Raw genomic sequence first — 20180 nt, 5'->3', positions numbered from 1 at the left:
ATACGGAAACCCATGCAACTGAAGTACTGCTCTGCCCTAAATCTTTGATGGAGACTGACATCACAGGTGCCCTGGATCTCTGCCATTTGACCCAATATACAAGGCCAGTTGTATGTTCCTGAGCTGTCCCTGAAGTCTTCACTTTGCCACTTGACAACTTATCCTCCTAGCAATCTCCTCTGCAATGAAGACAGCAATACATATCTCATGAAGTGGCTAGGAAGATGACATGAAACCATGAATGTCGAGTATGGCCCCTAGTTACCATTTTCACGATGTTCTTAGCAGATTTTTCTCCAAGTAGGCAAGGTTCTCTGTCTTCTTAGATGTCCACGCAGATCAGGTAGATTTTCTAGCCAAGATTAAAGGAAGAGATTACAGTTCGATTGTCTGTATTCTGAGAAGCTTCAAAGTCCACTCGCCAAGGACACTGATGAAGGAAAAGATTTTATCAAAAGCTTTGTATTTTTATCAGATCTATTAGTGGTGTAAAGGGGAAAACGAGGGTAGGTCGGAGCATATATAACTAGGGGCTCCTGGTCACCACTACATGCTAAGAACCCGAACTTCCCTGAGTACTTGGAGCCAGGAAAGAAGCATGAAGTGGCTTGTGCTCCTCGGGCTGGTGGCCTTCTCAGAGTGCATAGTCAAGTAAGTATGGGGACTGTAAGCTGCATCATCTTCCTTTCTCGGATTTTTCTTTTCATCTGATTATTCTTCCACCCATCAGGTTTAGATGGGAATGGGATATTTCCCTGACAGTCTTAAAGTTCAACCCTTACTTATTGATAGGTGCCTTGCTTTAGGAACTGTGGATCCCAAGGGTCTTAGTGTGAATTTGCATGGTTGCGCAACCCTGGGGGTCCAGTGATGACCTATTGAAAATGCAACTCCTTACCGCAGTTCAGTGCACAGTCTATGCAGATGTAGGTGTGGTCCTGTGGAATGGCACTTTTCTACATTTTATTCAACATGTCCTCTTTGTTCCCTGTCTACTTCAGTGTGTATATGTCTATGTCTGATTCTCTGTATCACTATCATTTACCTCGCAATCTCTTTGGAAGTCTCTGTGAATGTATTTCTCTCTGTGTTGTTTTCTTTTAATTTTTCCTTTGACTCATCTTTCCTTCTCGAGCCTCTACATTTCCCTAACTTGTTCCCTATCTCCTGGATTCTTCTTTCAACTCCGTCTTCTCTTTCAACTTGGAGAAAGATACACTGTTTCATATACAGTTTTGTATCTGAAAAGCAGTGTGACCACAACCAACTCAGTAACCTCTTGCATTTCAAATTGCTCCCTTGTTAAAGGGCATAAATGACCCATTCTACCTCCTTCCTTGAGGTTCTATGAGAAGGATACAGTGGGATGGCAACAGCAATGCTAATGGCTGTCATTGTTGAGACTTCCTATTTATCAGGTACCTTATATCCATCACTTCACTTATCCCCAAGATATTCTGTTTGGAGGGTTTGTATTGTTACATTCCACCATTTTACAGAGGGGGAGGCGGAGACACCACATGGTCATATGGCTTATCCCAGATTGCAGAACAGAACCTGTAACCAAACCTATGTCTTTGCATTGGTATGTGCATAAAATTCTGATAATAATGTGCCTCATAAAAATGATTTGACAATATACAGGGCCATTACAATGACAGTTTTACCTGAACACTGACAGCTAATTGTTGCTTCTCTGTTTTCTTTGTCAAATGCTCGGTAAAGAATACCTCTAATGAGAGTGAAGATGATGAGAAAAAGCCACAGTGAAAAAACTATGCTGAAAAATTTCCTGAAGGAACATGCTTACAGACTGTACCTGACTTCTTCTCCTGGCTCAAATATAACTACTCACCCCCTGAGAAACATCGAGGATGTGAGTATTTTCGGAGGATGGTGCTCCACAGCGCCCCCTGGTGATCTAGCCCAGCTCCGGGGCTCATCTGGAGGAGCCAGGTGGGATGGTGGAGTTGGGGTTCCTGCAGGAGGCAGAACCACTGGAAAACAGGGACCCCACCCAGAGGAGAACACACTTTCAACCTCAACTGTTGGTCTTTGTGACTGGGCCTGGCAATTCCCAGGTGGCAGGTAAATATCCATTTCTGTGTCAAAGATGTGTCATTAGTTTGAGGGAGATTGTTCCTTCTGAAATAAGTGAGTCAGTCAGTTACAGATGAAGAGTGAACCGTCACTGATCATTTGGTAGAACCAACGGCAAAGCAATTGTGAATCCCCAGGCAGAGGGTTTCAGTTTCCATAGAAACAAGAACCATACCCATAAAATGTTACTGAACCTGTATTCCGTGTAAGGCCATAAGTATCTAACACTGTGGTTACTGTTTTTAGATTAAAAAAAAAGGGCTTATTTTGTCTTCAAGAATGCTCATGCCGGCCTGAGAGATAGGCATATTAGTAAATACATGTCAGATGAAAGGGTCACCTCTATGGTGTTGATTGGATGTGTTCTGAGTTTTGAGGGAGTGGCAGAGGTTGATCAAGAAGGACCTTCTGGAGAAGGCGGTGCTAAGGCTGGGTTTGAAGACACTACAGAGCTTCTCAAATGAAGGCACCAGGACTTCTCTGGGTGTCAAGTGATCCTGGAGTTCCACTGGTTATGCCTCTGTGCTTCCAATGCAGGAGGTACCACTTCAACGCCTGGTCATAGAATCAGTATCCTGCATATCATGTAGCACAGGAAAAATATATCAAATGCAGGCACCTCTGTGACCAAAGTCAGTGAGCTGCACGATGGTTAGAAAGTGATCTCAAGAGATATGTGACATCCAGAGGGAGGCATGAGTGTGGGAATAGAGGGTAGCCAGTTCTGCACTAACCCACTCCCTCCTTTCCCTGTAGATGGTCTATGTGGGTAACATCACCATTGGAACACCCCCTCAGGAATTCCAGGTTCTCTTTGACACCGGCTCATCTGACTTGTGGGTGTACTCTGTCTTTTGCACCAGCTGTCTTTGTTGTGAGTACAGACAACCTGTACCCGGACCATCTTTCCCTTGCCCTGCCACCGTGTTTTGCACCCTTGGCACCTGATGACACTTACCTCTTGTGTCTGCAGCTTCTCAAAGTTTGTTCAGACATCTTGAGTCTTCCACCTACCAGCCTACCAATAAGACCTTCAGCATCGAATACAATTCTGGGAAGATGAAGGGAGTTGTTGCTCGTGACACCGTTCGGGTAACAGTGTAACAAATGCTGAGTCAGGACTGGCAATGGAGTGACCACTGCTTGCAAACCAGATGCAGGACGTTCTGGCAGGACCCGTCCTAGCCTAACTCCCATAGATATTGGCCATCTTACACACAGGATCCTGTCCCTGGGCAGGCAGTGCCTGTGGTGACACATGAGCACACAGATTACCTAACCCAGAGAGTGGCTTGAGATGGGGACTTGCAGCTTCTCTGCCCATGAGCAGTTCAAGGTTCATTTTGCTGTGAGCAAGAAGAGGGGAAAAAGGACCCACTTTTATATTCTCAGGCTGTTCCAGGAACTTTCAGGTGATAACTGTTTTAGTTCTGCCACAACCCCTCACAGCAGTTACTCTGATTAGCTTATGTGATATATGAAGAAACTGAGTTGCAGACATCAAGGGCCTTGCTGAGTAGACACATGTGGTAAACAGTGGAGCTCAGCTGGCTTTTCAGGACTGAAGTTGCTGTGGGATGTTTGGGGACAGGATAAAACTGTTCTGGGGACCCTGGAGGCATTCAAGGGCTTCAGGTATCCAGACTGGGAAACTGGAGGCCTGAGAAGTTAGGGGACATGATAAATGAGTTCTCGCTCTAGGGGGCCTTTGAGAGTCCAACAAAATTTATGGCCTGCCTCCCCCAAAGTACTTGAGTAGTTCCCCTCTCTCTCTTTCTCTCTCATACACACTCACACAAAGACACACATATCCCCGAAAGTGAATTCCCCAGGCAGTAATTTCATAGGTCTCTGAAGCAAGAATGTGTTTTCAGCTTCTGTCTTCCAGGACAGATGCATAATCCACAGAACCTTACGGAGAATTCAGTCTATTCCTATCATTAGGTCAGTGATGCAAGAGAAGGCTACATTGCTCTTGGGTCCTTCTGTCCACAAGGGGCCACCGATGGTACCTGACTTGACTCTTGGTAGCCCCAACTGTACAGAAGTCATGAGGAAAATTTGACTCACACAAGTGGTGTTTTTCAGAGGGGCACATGTTTTAAAATTCACAGCCTCTCACAAATGGAACCCAAATCCCCCTCCCAGCTTGATCTAACTGTCTGAGGTCCACCAAAGACACAGCCCAGCCTCAGTTCTTCTCTGAGGATCTAATGGCAATGCATCCCAGCCCAGTCCTAGCCCCACTTCACGTGTCTGTAAGTGGGATCACTCTTCTCTCCCACAGATTGGGGACCTTGTAAGTACTGACCAGCAATTCGGTCTAAGCATGGAGCAATCCGGGTTTGAGAAAATACCTTTTGATGGCATCTTGGGCTTGAGCTACCCTAACATGTCTTACATGGGAGGCATCCCAATCTTTGACAACCTGAAGAATCAAGGTGCCATTTCTGAGCCTGTTTTTGCCTTCTACCTGAGCAAGTAAGTCTGAGATGGACAATCCGTTTCTCCAAATGAGGTGTAATTTGCTTTCAGTTGTAGGAAATTTATAGAACACTTGATAAAGAAGTATCCTGAGAGATAATCTAATCCAAGATAACTATGGCCCCAGGGCCCTTCCTGGCTTCACCACTGGCTTTTATAAATAATGTTTTATTGGAACAGAACTCTACTCCTGGGCTCAAGATCAGTAACTTGGTCTAGGGGGATGAGTGAGGAGGAAAACTAATGGAAGGCAACAGGAAACAAGTTGAAGGAAAAGACATTAGGATTGCTTATTAATTTGATAAGGAAGGAAGGAGAAGGATGGTGGGTAGCTTTCCTTCCTCATTAGCATTTCACTGCAAGCCCAGAACCAGCTACCCAATTTGCAAGAGCCAGTGAAAAATGAAAGTGTGGGACACAAAACAAAATTGTGAGATCCCTTGTTCAGGAAATATTAGGCATTTCAAGACAGGGAGAGTAGATGTGAATCCCTTCTGAGTGTGGGTCCCTTTGGACAGTAGAGGTCACAGGCCAGTGGAGCCAACTCTGGGTGACCTGATCCCACACCCTGAGCACTCCCAGGCCTTGATTTTCTTGAAAAATGACAAAGTGGACAAGGGGAAAGCCAAAATGCTTCAGCACCCTGTCCTCTGAAGGTGTTTGAGCACTTAGGTCACAGGAGGTCCAAGGCATCTTCAGAAGATACAGTGGGTGGAGCCCAGCCAGGTGACTCAGCTTCTAACCTCCTCTGTGCCACTTATTAGCCAGGAACCGACCTCAGTCTGGTTCTCAATCACTCCTAGACTCGATTTCTGCATCTGTAGATGGGGCCCTTATTAGTGCCTTGATGCGTAGACAAGCACAGACAAGCTCTCAGACAATGCTGTTGTTACCGTCCTCCAAGGATACCTCCGCTGTCTTCTCTCTACAGGAGCAAGCCAGAGGGCAGTGTGGTGATGTTTGGTGGGGTGGATAAATCCTACTACCAAGGAACACTCAACTGGGTACCATTGATCCAAGCAGACAAATGGTGTGTCCACATGGACCGGTAAGCCTCTCCCTCTGAAGGTCAGCCCAAAAAATGCCCCCACTACTGTACATGGACACAGGCAGACACACACAAATGGATTCTCAGACAAATAGCCACAGAGACATATATACCACCCACAATGACACAGACAGAATCACAGACACATGGAAACACACAAGCAGACACATATAAACATACACAGAGACATATAAAAACATGCAAAACTTGCATAGCTACTCAGAGACACAGAAGCACACACAGAGACACATACAAACACACAAGCACATAGATACACAAACAGCCCATGGGCTCATAATCCCCAGGCCTCCTGACCAGGGCTCTGACCATGGTCCTCACAGGGTCCAGAGAGGTCTGTGCAGCTGGGAGAGGGCTGCACCCACTGCCCTGTGAGGTGGGGAGCACGGTCAGAGGACTCTGCAGTGTGGTGAACAGGATCAGGGAGGATTTCACCAGCTTGGACAGCATTATAAGATGACCAACTGTCCAGGGCTACCTGGGACCAAGGAAGTTCTCAGTACAGATAAATGTCAGTTTAAAAACAGGGAAAGTCCTGAGCAAATGGGGACAACTGGTCTCCTTATGGAGAAGCTACCCAGCAGTGGAGAGAGTTTGGCTGCAGTCTTAAGATGTGAAAGCAACTAATAAAAAAGACACCCCAAGTCCCTGGGCATACAGTAGGGCAGGGGCTATAACAGAAAATCATGAAGGTGGGATCCAGGGGTGACCTGAGGACAAGAGGCAATAAAAGACAGGATTCTGTGTGATACCCTCAGACAAAAGCTGACCTGTCCCTTGGAGTTTCCGTAGGCTAGTCATGTATTTCCTGGCCAGTGTCTCAGGGTCTGAGCTGGCTGTAGGAGCAGTGCTGGGAGACACCCTCTCCCAGAGGAGCTCCTCTCTCCCACCACTATGAGAATCTGCTTCACCTGTGAATGTCCTTCTTCACTCTGTGTTCAACCCATTATTTGTTCCCCACCAGATACAGCTCTCTGGATGTTTATCATTATTTTCAGTCTTCATTCACTCACTGAGCAGACAAACATTGGGCATCCACTGTGTGCCAGGCACTTTAGGGAGGCAATGAGAATAAATCTTGCCCTCACATCTAAGAAGGCAGATGCACAGAAATGACACACACACTTAGTGAATTGACTTTGGTACATGCTAGACGTGAGGAAGGGTCTATAGAGAGTGACCAAGACAGGAGACTGATAAACACTGGGGTAAAGTCTTCCTTGTAAACAATACAATTAAGCTGGAATCTGGAAGATGAGAAGAAATTTGCTAGTCAAAGGGGAGGGGAGTCTTCTAGGAAGGAAAACCAGCTTGTGTCAAGGTACAAAAGATCCTGGTGTATTCAAGTACTGCATTCAAGGATGTCAAGGGAGGTGCCGTGTCGAGAGCAGATGCAGAGAGTCGGGGAAAGAGGCAAAGGTCTGTTGAGGAGATAGTCGGGAATGGGGCAGTTCTGGGGAGATCAGAGTGATCTCTATGCCCGCCCTGTTCCACTGTTTCTCAGCATCTCCATGAACAGCAGCGTTATTGCTTGTAATGGCGGCTGTGAGGCCATTTTGGACACCGGATCGTCACTAATACTTGGCCCAAGAAGACTGATCAGTAACATCTTGAGGCTCATCGGCGCCATGCCACAGGATTCGGAGGTGAAGGGTTATGCCCCAGGGTCACTCCCAGTTCCAGATACAACAAAGATGTCTATGGCCAACCTCTCTCCCTCTCTCTGTAACAGCACTACGTTCCATGTTCTGTGGTCAATACCCTGCCCTCTATTGACTTCACCATCAATGGCATCAACTACCCAGTGCCAGCTCAAGCCTACGCCATCGTGGTGAGGGGACAATACTGGGGATTGGTTCTCAAACTGGAGCTTGCAGGAACCCTTGGGCTTCTGCTGGGAGGAGGGCGCCATTTGCAGGCCATGTCACACCATTGTAGATGCTCTGAGCCTTGTGGCTGGGCCAGAGCCTCCCACAGAACCAATCACTTGAGAGTAAAGGGCCGTCTGGGACACTGATAATCCTGAAATAAATGTGGAGATGCCACACCATGCTGGCATGGTGGGAGTCACAAGGCGAGGGGAACACTGAGGCCCTCAGTCCTCAGAGAGCTTCAGTTCAATATGAACCCTTAGGTGCATGAACATGAAAGTCAGCACTAGCAGTCCCTGAAATAGGCCATGTTACAAAGAGAATGGCTGGGAACAATCCCAGTGTGATGCTCCATCATAAATTAACAGTCTCCCTTCCCTTCTAAAAGTTCCTGCTTTGGACGATAAATTACATGGTCACCCTAGATCTCGGTTGCTTCTTCCTCTTGCTCTGGCCAGGTGCCCATTTTGTGAATTAGGGTACCTGACCCCTCTGTGTGGATGTTGGATACTAAGGTGAATAAAGGGTGCATGGTGACTGCTCAGCCCCGGCACAGGGTGGAGGCTTCGTGTCAGCTCCCTGTTGGAGTACATAGCAGACTGATGGGCTCAAAGAAGGCTTTGAGGAACAGAGGGAATTTCAGGAATTCTAAAACCACAAACTCATGGAGCCATATGGAGGGTTGCCTGGTTCTAGGCAACACTGCACTGGATTCCATGCAAATGGCATCCCAAGGTGCTCTGCATTGGGTCACTGGGGACTTACTAAGGATGATGAGGGCTACTGACTGACTGGTGGGAATGGGGAACCAGAGTACTTTACCCAATCAAGCCTGGAGTCGCCAAAGAGGGTGAGTGTGGGCCGAAGGAGGCTTCCCAGAGTTCCTGAGTGAAGTCTTCAAGAATGTGTTGTGGGCACTGCTATATTTACGATGGATAAGCAATAATGAGTTACTGTGTAGCACAGGGAACTCTGCTCAGCTATATGACAGCCTGGATGGGAGGGGTATCTTTGGGATCAGGATACATAGATACATACAATTGAGTCTGTTTACTTTCCACCTGAAACTCAGAATATTGTTAATCAGCTATACTCCAATACAAAATAAAATTTCTTTTAATAAACTTTAGATTATGGGGATGCTGGAGGAGAAACTGCATTCTCTGTAGAGAAAACAAGGAGCAGGAGTCAGGAGGAAAGAAACAGGGAGTGAGGAGAACCAGGGGACAGTTTTGTTCTTTTCTAAAAATTGTATTGAAGTGTGGATGGTCTTCAGTGTTGCCTTAAGTTCTGCTGCACAGCAATGTGACTCAGTTATACACATAAAAATATATGTATTCTTTTTCTTATTCTTTTTCATGTGGTTTATCACTGGATATTGATATAGTTCCTTACTCGTGACAGTAGGACTTTGTTGTTTATCATTCCACTGTTTCCCCAACTCCCAGTGCTTCACGCACCACACCCTTCCTCATGACAGCCATATGTTCGGGCCCTTTTTGATTTTGGATGAACTCTCACATCCCCTGCTGCTTATAAAACCATTTGATACATACCAAAAGAGGGACATAAAACTATGAATGGTGCTCGGTCTGGATATTGAGGGGAGTTGCCGATAAGGGCTCAAGCTGACTGGTGTGTCTTTGACTCCCCCAGGATTCTGACGATGACTGCTATATCACCTTTGAAGAGAACCCACTGAGTACATCTACAGAGACCTGGATCCTGGGTGACGTCTTCCTGAGGCAGTATTTCTCGGTCTTTGATCGAGGAAATGACAGGATTGGCCTGGCACAGGCAGTGTAAATGCTGGGAGTGATTCAGGAATCAGTAAGGCCACTCCTAACACACACTCACTCACACTTAGGGCACTCCTGCCCAGGATGCTGATGAACTGTATTTGGTGATCTGCACACCCTGTTCTCAGTAAAGAATAAAAGGTTTCACTCATAATGGTGTTGAAACAAATGGGTGCCTCTGTTTGTGTCTGGGAGTGAAGGATCTAGAACCAAGCCTGATCCAAAATTGAGAGGAGCCCAACTCTAACCGGCTTCAAGGAAAAGGGAGACTCATTGAAATGATTCAGGGAATCCAGGACACAGGAATCAGAGCAAATACAAAGATCTCAGTGACTGGACCCAAGAAATCAGAAGTCTTCAGTTCTCTCTTTCTCACCCTCCCTGTTTCCCTTCCCTCTTTTTTGGGGGGTCTTAGCCTGACAACTTTCTTCCTTAAGGCTTCTACACCTAGTGTAGGAGTCCAAGCTACCTGCCCTAGGATTTTATATCCCCAAGACATCACCTAGTAAGGAAAGAAGCTCAGAGCCATCAGAGATCAAGGGTGTTCTCTGAATGGCCCACCTCAGGTCACCTGTACAGCCCCAGATCAGCCATCCTGGCAGGGCCATGGGGTCCTATGTTTGGCTTTACATGGTCATTGGCCCTGACCCAGCAGCACACACGATTCTCAGTTTCCTCCAGAACTGCATGACTGAAGCTGGGGAGAGGCAGCTCCAAGTAGAGCGACTGGGGATGGTCTAGGCCATGGAAGAGTTCGTGATGACCCACCAACTCCACCACCTCCTCATTCAGAAGAATTCTAAGGGGTAAAGAAACAGACTCTCTTCATCACATCTCAGATGATCTTATCGCTCGGCTTCTCCTCCAGGGTAGTTTGGGTGAGATAGGTCTTGCAGAGCTGGTTCCCTCTTGTTCCCAAACCCCAATCACCAGCTCTCTGCCACATATGCCTGCTCTGTCGTTTCCAGTCTACTTGGTAAGTGGTGGCCCCAGTGGATCTCTGAGCCATCCCCCTCCTCCAGGGCCCAGAATGCCCCTTTCTTGGCCTCCAATGCTACTGGGGAGAATGCAATGCAGTATCAGGGGACCCAGGGTACACAGAGCCTTCAGCCTTTCTGAGCTTCCTCCAGGGGTGGGGCTAAAAACTCTTTGCTTGGAGCTGCCATGGTTAGGCACTTTTGCAGTGGAAGCATCCATTCTTTCTACCTGGAGGCCCTCAGTAGATGCCTCAGCTGAGATAGCAGGGGTCAGAGGTTGATTTCCTTTCAGATTGACTGGTTTGATCTCCTTGTTGTGTAAGGGACTCTCAAGAATCTTCTCAAGCACCAGAGTTCAGAAGCTCAGTTGTTTTGCCATTCACCCTTTCTTATGGTCCAGATAGCACATCTGTATATGATTACTGGAAAAACCATAGTTTTGACACTACAGACTTCTGTAGCAAAGTGAATCTGTGCTTTTTAATACACCATCCCGGTTTTTCATAGTCTTTCTTCCTTGCAAGGAGCAAGTGTGTTTAGAGGTCATGGCTGCCATCCCCAAGGCTAAATAATGATTGAAGCCAAATGACCTCTATTTCTGAACCATGACACAGAACTCTGACTGAAGCGATGCTTCTGTCTTCTGGGTTCCAACAAGAGCTAATGATTACTGGCTCAGATTACTCCCTTCCCAGCCTTACCTGTCAGCCTTTCCTTGTCAACTACTTCTAGCCTATAATTACACTGCAAGGAGAGTTGTTAGGCTTTTGGTCTCTCATCAGTTTCCCACATCTGCAGCATAGCAACAAGTAGCTATTATGGCTACTTGTCATAGCAACAACTATGGCAACCTGTACAGTCCAATCTCACCCTGTTAAATGAAACTGTCCCTATTTGTCCCCTCATGTTTAAATTACCTACAGTTGCCATAGGAACCTTCCTATGCTTGGTGTTTAATGACGAAATATGTGTGGACCTCATCTAGTTTTCTTTCCCAAGCATGATTCAACCATGCAGTGAAGTAACCAGACACTGAGTCATCTAACTACCCACAGGAATTGACAAAAGCAAGTCACTGATGGTGCATTTCTCACTTGCCCCAAAACACCACCGAAGTGAATTGCTCCAACAAAGTGATACATTGGCATGTACACTCCAGAAGGGAGACTTTTTCTAGATTAGTTTTCCACCTAGTACAGAATGTTTACCACATATTCACCCTCCAGCAGCTGGTCACCTGGTTTTTGCAGACACAGCCCACTCCAGTTTCCTTCCACACCCCTCAGTAAAATCTAGTGCACAAACTCAGTCAAATCTCTCACTCCTGCAGAAAACAGTTTTTTGTTTTTTTTAGGAAAAAAAAAAGTTTCCTAACACATTCAATATTTTGTGCTCCTTGCCTTGGATTCAAGGACATGCACCATAGAATGTGAAGACTCCCTTTCCACCTAAATCTTTCTCCACTCCCACCAGGGCCAGAGGCTTCACTGGACCCTCTGTTGTCATTGGTATTATTCAGTTGCTAAGTCATGTCTGACACTTTGTGATTACATGTATGGCAACAGAACAGGCTTCCCTGTCTTTCACTATTTTGTGTAGTTTCCTCAAACTCATGTCCATTGAGTCGGTGATGCCATCTCACCTTCTCATTCTTTTGGTCCCTCTCCTTCTGCCTACAATCTTTCCCAGCATCAGGGTCTCTTCAAATGAGCTGGATCTTCACATCAGATGGTGTAAATGTTGGAGGTTCATCTTCAGCATCAGTGCTTCCACTGAATATTGCACTGTCACTTCCAAAACAAAACTCATGTTTCCAATCATTTAACAAAATTGAGCATGGATAAAGTTTAATAGAACAGGGATCTTGTCCTCTGAGAAATCCCAGCATTGCCGCCCTGCCTTTCTGTTACCATTCTCTCCACCTGGCATAGAATTTCTTCCATACAGCTTCTCCAGCTTGAAACAGCCTGTCGACCCATCACTGTCAGCTATCCAGGAATTGTTCCTTCTACCTTCCCCAAAGACTTCTGCTTGCTACCTGATTGCCCTATGTACATTAGCTCAATTCAGTCTCTCAGTCATGCCCAACTCTTTTCTATGTCATGGAGTGCAGCACATCAAAGTTCCCTGTCCATCACCAACTCCCACAGCTTGCTCAAACTCATGTTCATCAAGTTGTTGATGCCACCCAACAATTGCGTTTTCTGTCTTCCCCTTTGCCTCCTGCCTTTAATCTTTCCCAGCATCAGGGTCTTTTCTGAAGAGTCAGCTCTTACCATTAGGTGGCCAAAGTATTGGAGGTTCAGCTTCAGCATTGGTCCTTCCAAAGAATATTCAGGAATGATTTCTTTTAGGATGGACAGTTTGGATCTCCTTGTAGTTCAAGGGATTCTCAAGGGTCTTGTCCAACACCACAGTTCAAAAGCATCAGTTCTTTGGTTCTCAGTTTTCTTTATGGTCCAGCTCCCTCACCCACCCACGACTTCTGGAAAAAGCCATAGCTTTGACTATACAGAGGTTTACTGGTAAAAGGAGGTCTCTGTTTTTAGTATGCTGTCAAGGTTTTTCGTAGTTTTTTCCAAGGAGCAACTGTCTTTTTTTTCACAGCTGCAGTCAATATCTGCAGTGATTTTGGATCCCAGGAAAATAAAGTCTGTCACTGCTTTCATTGTTTCTCTATGTATTTGCCATGAAGTAATGGAACTGGATGCAATTATCCTTGTTTTTTGATGTCTACATACCACATCAAAGCCTTCCTCAAGAAAATGAAATGCAAAAAGGCAAAATGGTTGTCTGAGAAGACCTTACAAATAACTTAAGAAAGAAGAGAAGCAAAAGTGAAAGAAGAAAAGAAAGACATACCCATGTGAATGTAGAATTCCAAAGAATAGCAAGAAGAGATTTTTAAAAAGCCTTCTTAAGTGATCAGTGCAAATAAATAGTGGAAAACAATAGAATGGGAAAGATCAGAGATCTGCTCAAGAAAATTAGAGGTAGGGAAGGAATATTTCATGCAAGATGTGCACAATGAAAGCCAGAAATTGCATGGGTCTAGCAAAAGCAGTATATATTAAGAAGAGGTTGAAAGACTATATAGAAAAACTATACAAAAAAGATATTAATGACCCAGATAACAACGATGGTGTGATCATTCACCTAGAGCTAGACATCCTGAAATGTGAAGTCAAGGGGGACTTCAGAAGCATAACTACAAGCAAAGCTAGTGGAGGTGATGGAATTGCAGTTGTGTTATTTGAAATGCTAAGAGATGATGCTGTTAAAGTGCTGCCCTCAATATGCCAGCAAATTTGGAAAATTCAGCAGTGGCCACAGGACTGGAAAGGTCGTTTTAATTGTAATCCCAAAGAAAGGTGATTTCAAAGAATGTTCAACTACCACACAGTTGCACTCATCTCACATGCTACCAAAGTAATTTCTCCAAGCAAGTCTTTAACAGTACATGAAAACTGTGAAATTCTATATGTTCAAGCTGGATTTAGAAATGGCAGAGGAACCAGCGATCAAATTGCCAACATCCACTGGATAATAAAAAAGCAAGAGAATTCCAGAAATACACCTACTTCTGCTTTATTGACCATGCAAAGCCTTTGACTGTGAATCACAACAAACTCTGGAAAACTTACAGAGATTGGAATACCAGACCACCTTCCCTGCCTTCTGAGAAATCTGTAACAGGTCAAGAAGCAACAGTTAGAACTGAGCATGGAACATCAGACTGGTTCCAAATAGGGAAAGGAGTATGTAAAGGCTGAATATTGTTGAAAGAGTCAATTCCTAGGCAGATTGATAAGAAGTCTAGGGGTCCCCAAGGAGAGAGGGGTCTGGAATTCTCAAGGAGGAAGAAAGGACAAACATTTTTGCCCCTCTACATTCCTTAGGATTATATAATGAGAAAGATTCCTGCTTGAGGACAGTCTCTGGAAAAAAAAAAATACCTTCTGGCTAATCCTGTTTTCATAAGCTGTAAATTATGGGAGTAGGTCTATTGTGGTCTTTACAACCTCCAGACATTATTTTGATTCACTGGAATAATTAGAGAGTATATAACTCCATGGTTAACACTTGTAAGGGGGTACTCTTTCTACCCCCTTCTGATGCCTATGTCAGTAGCTTTCTCTATCTCCTTTATACTTTAATAAAACTTTATTACACAAAAGCTCTGAGTGATCAAGCCTCATCTCGGGCTCTGGAATGAATTTTTCTCCTCTGGAGGCCAAGAAACCCAGTGTCTTTGTGTGGTTCAGCAATAACCTTTCATCTTGGGGGGATTCTTCATGACAAGGTAAGGATGCTTGGAGCTCTAATTCCTTGTTCTCCTAGCAAACATGTTTTCTGCTGTACTTTACTAACTCTATGGTGTGCTTGTGTGAATGAATGTCACACCCTGCACAAAACACGTGTGGAGCCCTGCTCTGTGGTTCCATGGTGACCTCATACGGCCTATGGCAGATACCTGTTGGGGGTTTATACCGACCTGTGAATGCCAAGAGGCACCCATGGCTCCTTTGGGGACCCACCAGTGTCAGGGAATGTTTGACAGGAGGATTCCTACATGCTGTCTCTCATGAGTCCTTTGTCCCTCTTCAAGCGGAACAGCACGCTGCTCTCAGGGACTGAGGTCATTGTGTGAGGCAAGCATGAGTCTCCTTTAGTAAACATTCTCCTTAGGACAAAACAGCTTAATCTCCTTCCCCTTTCTTGAGATATGGATTGTCTCCTGACCTTGTGACTAACATTACCCCTTGTTCCCTTCGTAACGGTTGCTGTACATTTGGTTTTCTGATCTCTATCATTCCCGAAAGAAGTTTCTTGTACTGCAGCCTATATATACTCATAGAAAAATCATTAAAGCACCTTTGCTGCATCAGAGCTCAGGTTCCCGGGTCTTTTTTTGTCTCTCTCTCTCTCTTTCTCTCCTCTCTCTCTCTCTCTTTTTTTCTGGCTGACTCTCTGGAGCGTGGAGACCCGTCGTGCTCACTTTTTTGCCCGGGCTTCTAAGACCCCCTCGAGAGGGCACCTGGTGCCTTCGAGAGTGATGCAAGTCCTGTATCAAGGACTTTATTGGTCCTCTGCGTAAACCAAGGGATATCAGCCTCTTTCTCTCTTTCACTTTCTTATCGTCGACTCCGTACCACAAGGTTCCGGTCCATTAAAGGACCCCAACACACCAGAAATGGGCAAAGTGTGTGGACTGAACCCTCCCTTTTGGTCAAACTTTTTGGTCTCTTTGACCATTTCAGAACTCCTTTGAATTAGAAGTACTAACCTAATCTGTCGAATCATAGACTGTCAAGGGACTTGTGATCTATGCTATTACTGTGTACAATGACTTCGTCCCAAACTTGGACTGGTAGTCAGGAAGCGCCTAGCCTTGCTAGGCATGGACAGTTTGAAGAGAGATGGAGCTCTAGCTTCAAGAGCATGTCTGAGGTTAGAGATTACTCATATTGGAACTACAAGGGTCACTCCCCTTCTTTGGTAACACTGGCTCTTAGTGGACCAGAGGAGACTCTTAGACTGGTGTGGTGATGTTTAGGAGGCTCTTATTTTGGTGTGGTGAGGCTTGGAAGGAACATCTCAGTTTTATGTTTGTATCAGTCATATTGTGGTCAGGAATTTACTCACAGTCGTGCACAGGCACTCAGGTGACAAGAATGTTTCCCCCAGCAGTTCAGCTTTGGAGGCATTCTGAAAGGTTACTCTGATTGCACCCCAGGTGGCATCAGAGGCAAGCAAGGTTTTAATGGTGAGGAGCTGGACGTCAGTCAGGGACACCATCAGGTTTACCTCTGGTGCATCTCCAACCCATCTTGGTGGTAGAACCGGGAGGGACGAGTAGGTGCCTGCGTCGGTAAGGGACCAACTAAGTCCGACCAGGAAAGAAAAGCTTTGGTGTAAAGTTTGTCTATACCCCCATCTAGAGCAGGCAGGGATGCCTCTGGTAGAAAGAGGGTGCTGGTCACTTTATTTTATTTCTCTTACAGACTGGAGCTAAGAATTCCAGCTTCACTACTTTGAACTGTATCCTGAAAAACTGGGATAGATTTGATCCCCAGGGCTTAAAGAAGACACACCTGGTCTTCCTATGTGATACTGCATGGCCACAGTATCCATTGGAGGACAGCGAATGGTGGCCGGTTGGAGGGTCTCTTAAGTATAATACTGTTTTACAATTAGACCAATTCTGTAGAGAACAAGGAAAATGGGTAGAAGTAGCATATGTGTTGCCCTTTTTCTCTCTGTGAAATATGCCAGACTTAGGTCCTAAGGAAATAGATTTGGGTGTGAAACCTTCAGCTCCCTCCTGTCCTCCTACTTTGCTAGATGAGATGGAGGACAGGAGACAAAGAGATAAAGAAAAGCATGTTTCTCCAATCTATCCCTGGGATCATATGCACAGAGCAGCCAGAGTGACTAAGGAACAGCCACACAAACTGTTGCCTCTTCATGAAGCACCCGCCAGGAGAAATAATCAGTCTATGAGAGTTAATAAGCCTTTTTCTTATCAAGAAGTACAAACAATCAAGGAGGATCTGGGAGACTATTTAGAGGACCCAGAAAAATATATTAGAGCTTTCAAACTTGTTACTCTGCTTTATGACCTTACTTGGAAGGATGTGATGTGTGTGTTGGGACAAACACTGACTCCCGACTCAAAGACTCGAGTTTTGGGGAAAGCGTTTGCTTACGGAGATGAATGCTTTGTTAATGGATCAGTAGAGGAAAGGGGGGATGAGATAACATCCCTCCCCACCGGAAATCAGGGGGTCCCAACTACAGAACCAGACTGGGACTATATACAGATAAAGGTAGATGGGATCAGAGTCATTTTGTCAGATGTGTTCTTGAAGGACTCAGACAGGCACGTGATAAGCCTTTCAGTTCAGTTCAGTTCAGTCACTCAGTCGTGTCCGACTCTTTGTGACCCCATGAATTGCAGCACGTCAGGCCTCCCTGTCCAACACCAACCCCCGGAGTTTACTCATACTCATGTCCATCGAGTCGGTGATGCCATTAAGCCATCTCATCCTCTGCGGTCCCCTTCACCTCCTGCCCCCAATCGCTCCCAGCATCAGGGTCCATTCCAATAAGTCAACTCTACGCATGAGGTGGCCAAAGTGCTGGAGTTTCAGCCTCAGCAGCAGTCCTTCCAATGAACACCCAGGACTGACCTCCTTTAAGATGGACTGGTTGGATCTCCTTGCAGTCCAAGGGACTCTCAAGAGTCTTCTCCAATACCACAGTTCAAAAGCATCAATTTTGGGGCACTCAGGTTTCTTCACAGTCTAACTCTCACATCCATACATGACCACTGATAAAATCATAACCTTGACCAATCGGACCTTTGTTGGCAATGTCTCTGCTTTTTAATATGCTGTCTAGGTTGGTCATCACTTTCCTTCCAATGAGTAAGCATATTTTAATTTCATGGCTGCAATCACCATCTGCAGTGATTTTGGAGCCCTCCACCATAAAGCCTGACACTGTTTCCACTGTCTCCCATCAATTTCCCATGAGGTGATGGGAGCAGATGCCATGATCTTAGTTTTCTGCATGTTAAGCTATAAGCCAACTTTTTCACTCTCCTCTTTCACTTTCATCAAGAGGCTTTTTAGTCCCTCTTCTCTTTCTGCATAAAGGTGGTGTCATCTGCATTTCTAAGGTTATTGATTTTTCTCCTGGAAATCTTAATTCCAGCTTGTGCTTCATCCAGCCCAGCATTTCTCATGATGTCCTCTGCATATAAATTAAATAAGCAGAGTGACAATATACAGCCTTGACATACTCCTTTTCCTATTGGGAACCAGTCTGTTGTTCCATGTCCAGTTCTAACTGTTGTTTCCCGACCTGCATAGAGATTTCTCAAGAGGAAGGTCAGGTGGTCTGGTATTCCCATCTCTTGAAGAATCTTCCACAGTTTATGGTGATGCACACAGTCAAAGGCTTTGGTGTAGCCAATAAAGCAGACATATGTGTATTTTTTTTTAACTTTCTTGCTTTTTCGATGATCCAGCGGATGTTGGCAATTTGATCTCTGGTTCCTCTGCCTTTTCTAAAACCAGCTTGAACATCTGGAATTTCATGGTTCACATATTGCTGAGGTCTGGCTTAGCCTTAAAAGTATGGAAAATTAGCAGACATAGAACAGGAGGAGAAGGAAGCTTTTGTTAAATTCCTAGATAGACTGAGAGAAGCCCTTCACAGATTCGCTGAGATTGATCCTGAAAGTGAAGAGGGACAAGTGATCTTAAAGGAATTATTTCTCACTCAGCTGTCTCCAGATATTCGCTTTAAGCTATTAAAATGGGTGTATGGACCAAATCCATCTTTACATAGTCTGTTACAACTGGCTCAGACAGTCTATTATGGTAGTGAAAATGAGGAAATGAAAGAAAGGCAGAAAAGGAAAAGGGAACAGATGGAAGCCCTTGCAATGGCTATGAAAACCGTTCTTAAACAGCCCGAGAAACATGAACAGAGGGACCTAGGTGAAAAGGGATGGACTTGCTATTACTGTGGAAAGGAGGGGCACCTCAAGCGGGATTGCCCTCAGGCATCCAAGCTGCCCCCGGCTCCATGTTGGGTCCACAAGGGACCACACTGGAAGAGACGGCCCCCAGAGGCGTGGGTGTCAGGGGTCAGACTCTCAAGACAATCAGGACTGAATGTGCCCTCAGGTCCCCACACAAGCTCCCTTGATGAACCCTGGGCATTAATAACTGTGGGGGGCCAATCCATTGATTTCCTTTTAGATACTGGGGCAACTTACTCTGTGATTACTGAAGCCCCTGGCCCACTTTCTTCCTGATCTGCTTCTGTAATTGGATTGTCTGGATGAGCCAAAAGGTATTACTTCAGTTTTTTTTGTAAGTTGTGAGTTACTCTGTGCTATTTTCTCTTGAGTTTCTGATTGTGCCAGAGTCTCCCTCACCCCTTTTGGGGAGGGATATACTGAGCAAGGCCCATGCCTCTGTTTTCATGAATATGGAGCCTTCCCTTTCTCTCCCTTGAATTGAACAAAATGTAAATCCTAGAGTTTGGCTCATGGCAAATCTGTGGGTTGTGCACAAAATGCTATTCCTGTAGTTGTCAAGCTCAAAGACCCACACTTAGTTCCACATAAGAAACAGTATCCACTGAAACCTGAGGTTAAGAAGGGTTAAAACCCATCATTGAGAATTTAAATGGGCAGGGACTATTAATTCCCTGTAACAGTCCATGAATCACTCTTATTTTGGGTATAAAGAAATCAAATGGTAAATGGAGACTAGTTCAAGATTTACAAATAATAAATGAGGCTGTAGTTCCTTTATACCCCATGGTGCCTAATCTTACACACTACTGTCTGAAATTCTAGAACAAGCCAAATATTTCTACGTAATTGTTTTAAAAGGTGCCTTCTATTCAGGGCCTTTGGCAGAGGAAAGTCAATTTCTATTCACCTTTCAGGACCCTACACAGCCAGCTTCTCAGTTAACCTGGGCGGTTTTGCCCCAGGTATTTCGTGACAGTCCTCACTTATTTCGACAAAGTTTGTCACAGGATCTACAAAACTTTAATAGCTCCGAAACAGTGGTGTTATCATATGTAGATGACATTTTACTCTGTGTTGAAACAAAGGAGGCTTGTTCATGAGCCTTAGAAGACTTCTTAAACTTTCTGGCAGGTTACAAGGCATCAAGAAAGAAGGCTCAGCTTTGTCAAAAATCTGTTAGATATCTGGGCTTAATCATATCAGAAGAAACCTGGGCCATAGGCCCCGAGAGAATTAAACCTATACTAAATCATCCCCTACCTATGACTTTAACAGAATTGTGAGGATTTTTGGGAATCACTGGCTACTGTCACATTTGGATTCCAG

At 45.2% G+C, this 20180-nt stretch overlaps 1 protein-coding gene across 1 annotated transcript; it reads left to right on the top strand.

The window, feature by feature from the left end:
- Nucleotides 1-550: 550 nt before the first annotated feature.
- LOC133066260 (pregnancy-associated glycoprotein 1-like) lies at nt 551-9327 on the top strand. Its single transcript, XM_061157152.1, has 9 exons — nt 551-651; nt 1726-1876; nt 2857-2974; nt 3074-3192; nt 4388-4581; nt 5516-5632; nt 7155-7296; nt 7383-7481; nt 9178-9327. The coding sequence occupies exons 1-9, from the start codon at nt 551-553 to the stop codon at nt 9325-9327; spliced, it is 1191 nt and encodes a 396-aa protein (XP_061013135.1).
- The last annotated feature ends 10853 nt before the right edge of the window (nt 9328-20180 follow it).

The sequence above is a fragment of the Dama dama genome, chromosome 2 (assembly GCF_033118175.1).
Source record: "Dama dama isolate Ldn47 chromosome 2, ASM3311817v1, whole genome shotgun sequence".
NCBI lineage: Eukaryota > Metazoa > Chordata > Mammalia > Artiodactyla > Cervidae > Dama > Dama dama.
Note: the sequence above shows the minus strand (reverse complement) of the source record. Positions and strands in the feature narration are given on the sequence as shown.

Excerpts from the sequence above, each read along its gene's own strand:
- LOC133066260 (XM_061157152.1), top strand. The coding sequence starts at position 551 with ATGCTAAGAACCCGAACTTCCCTGAGTACTTGGAGCCAGGAAAGAAGC. Across the intron at positions 5,633-7,154 it reads TGGTGTGTCCACATGGACCG|CATCTCCATGAACAGCAGCG; the intron begins GTAAGCCTCTCC and ends ACTGTTTCTCAG. Across the intron at positions 7,297-7,382 it reads CCATGCCACAGGATTCGGAG|CACTACGTTCCATGTTCTGT; the intron begins GTGAAGGGTTAT and ends TCTCTGTAACAG.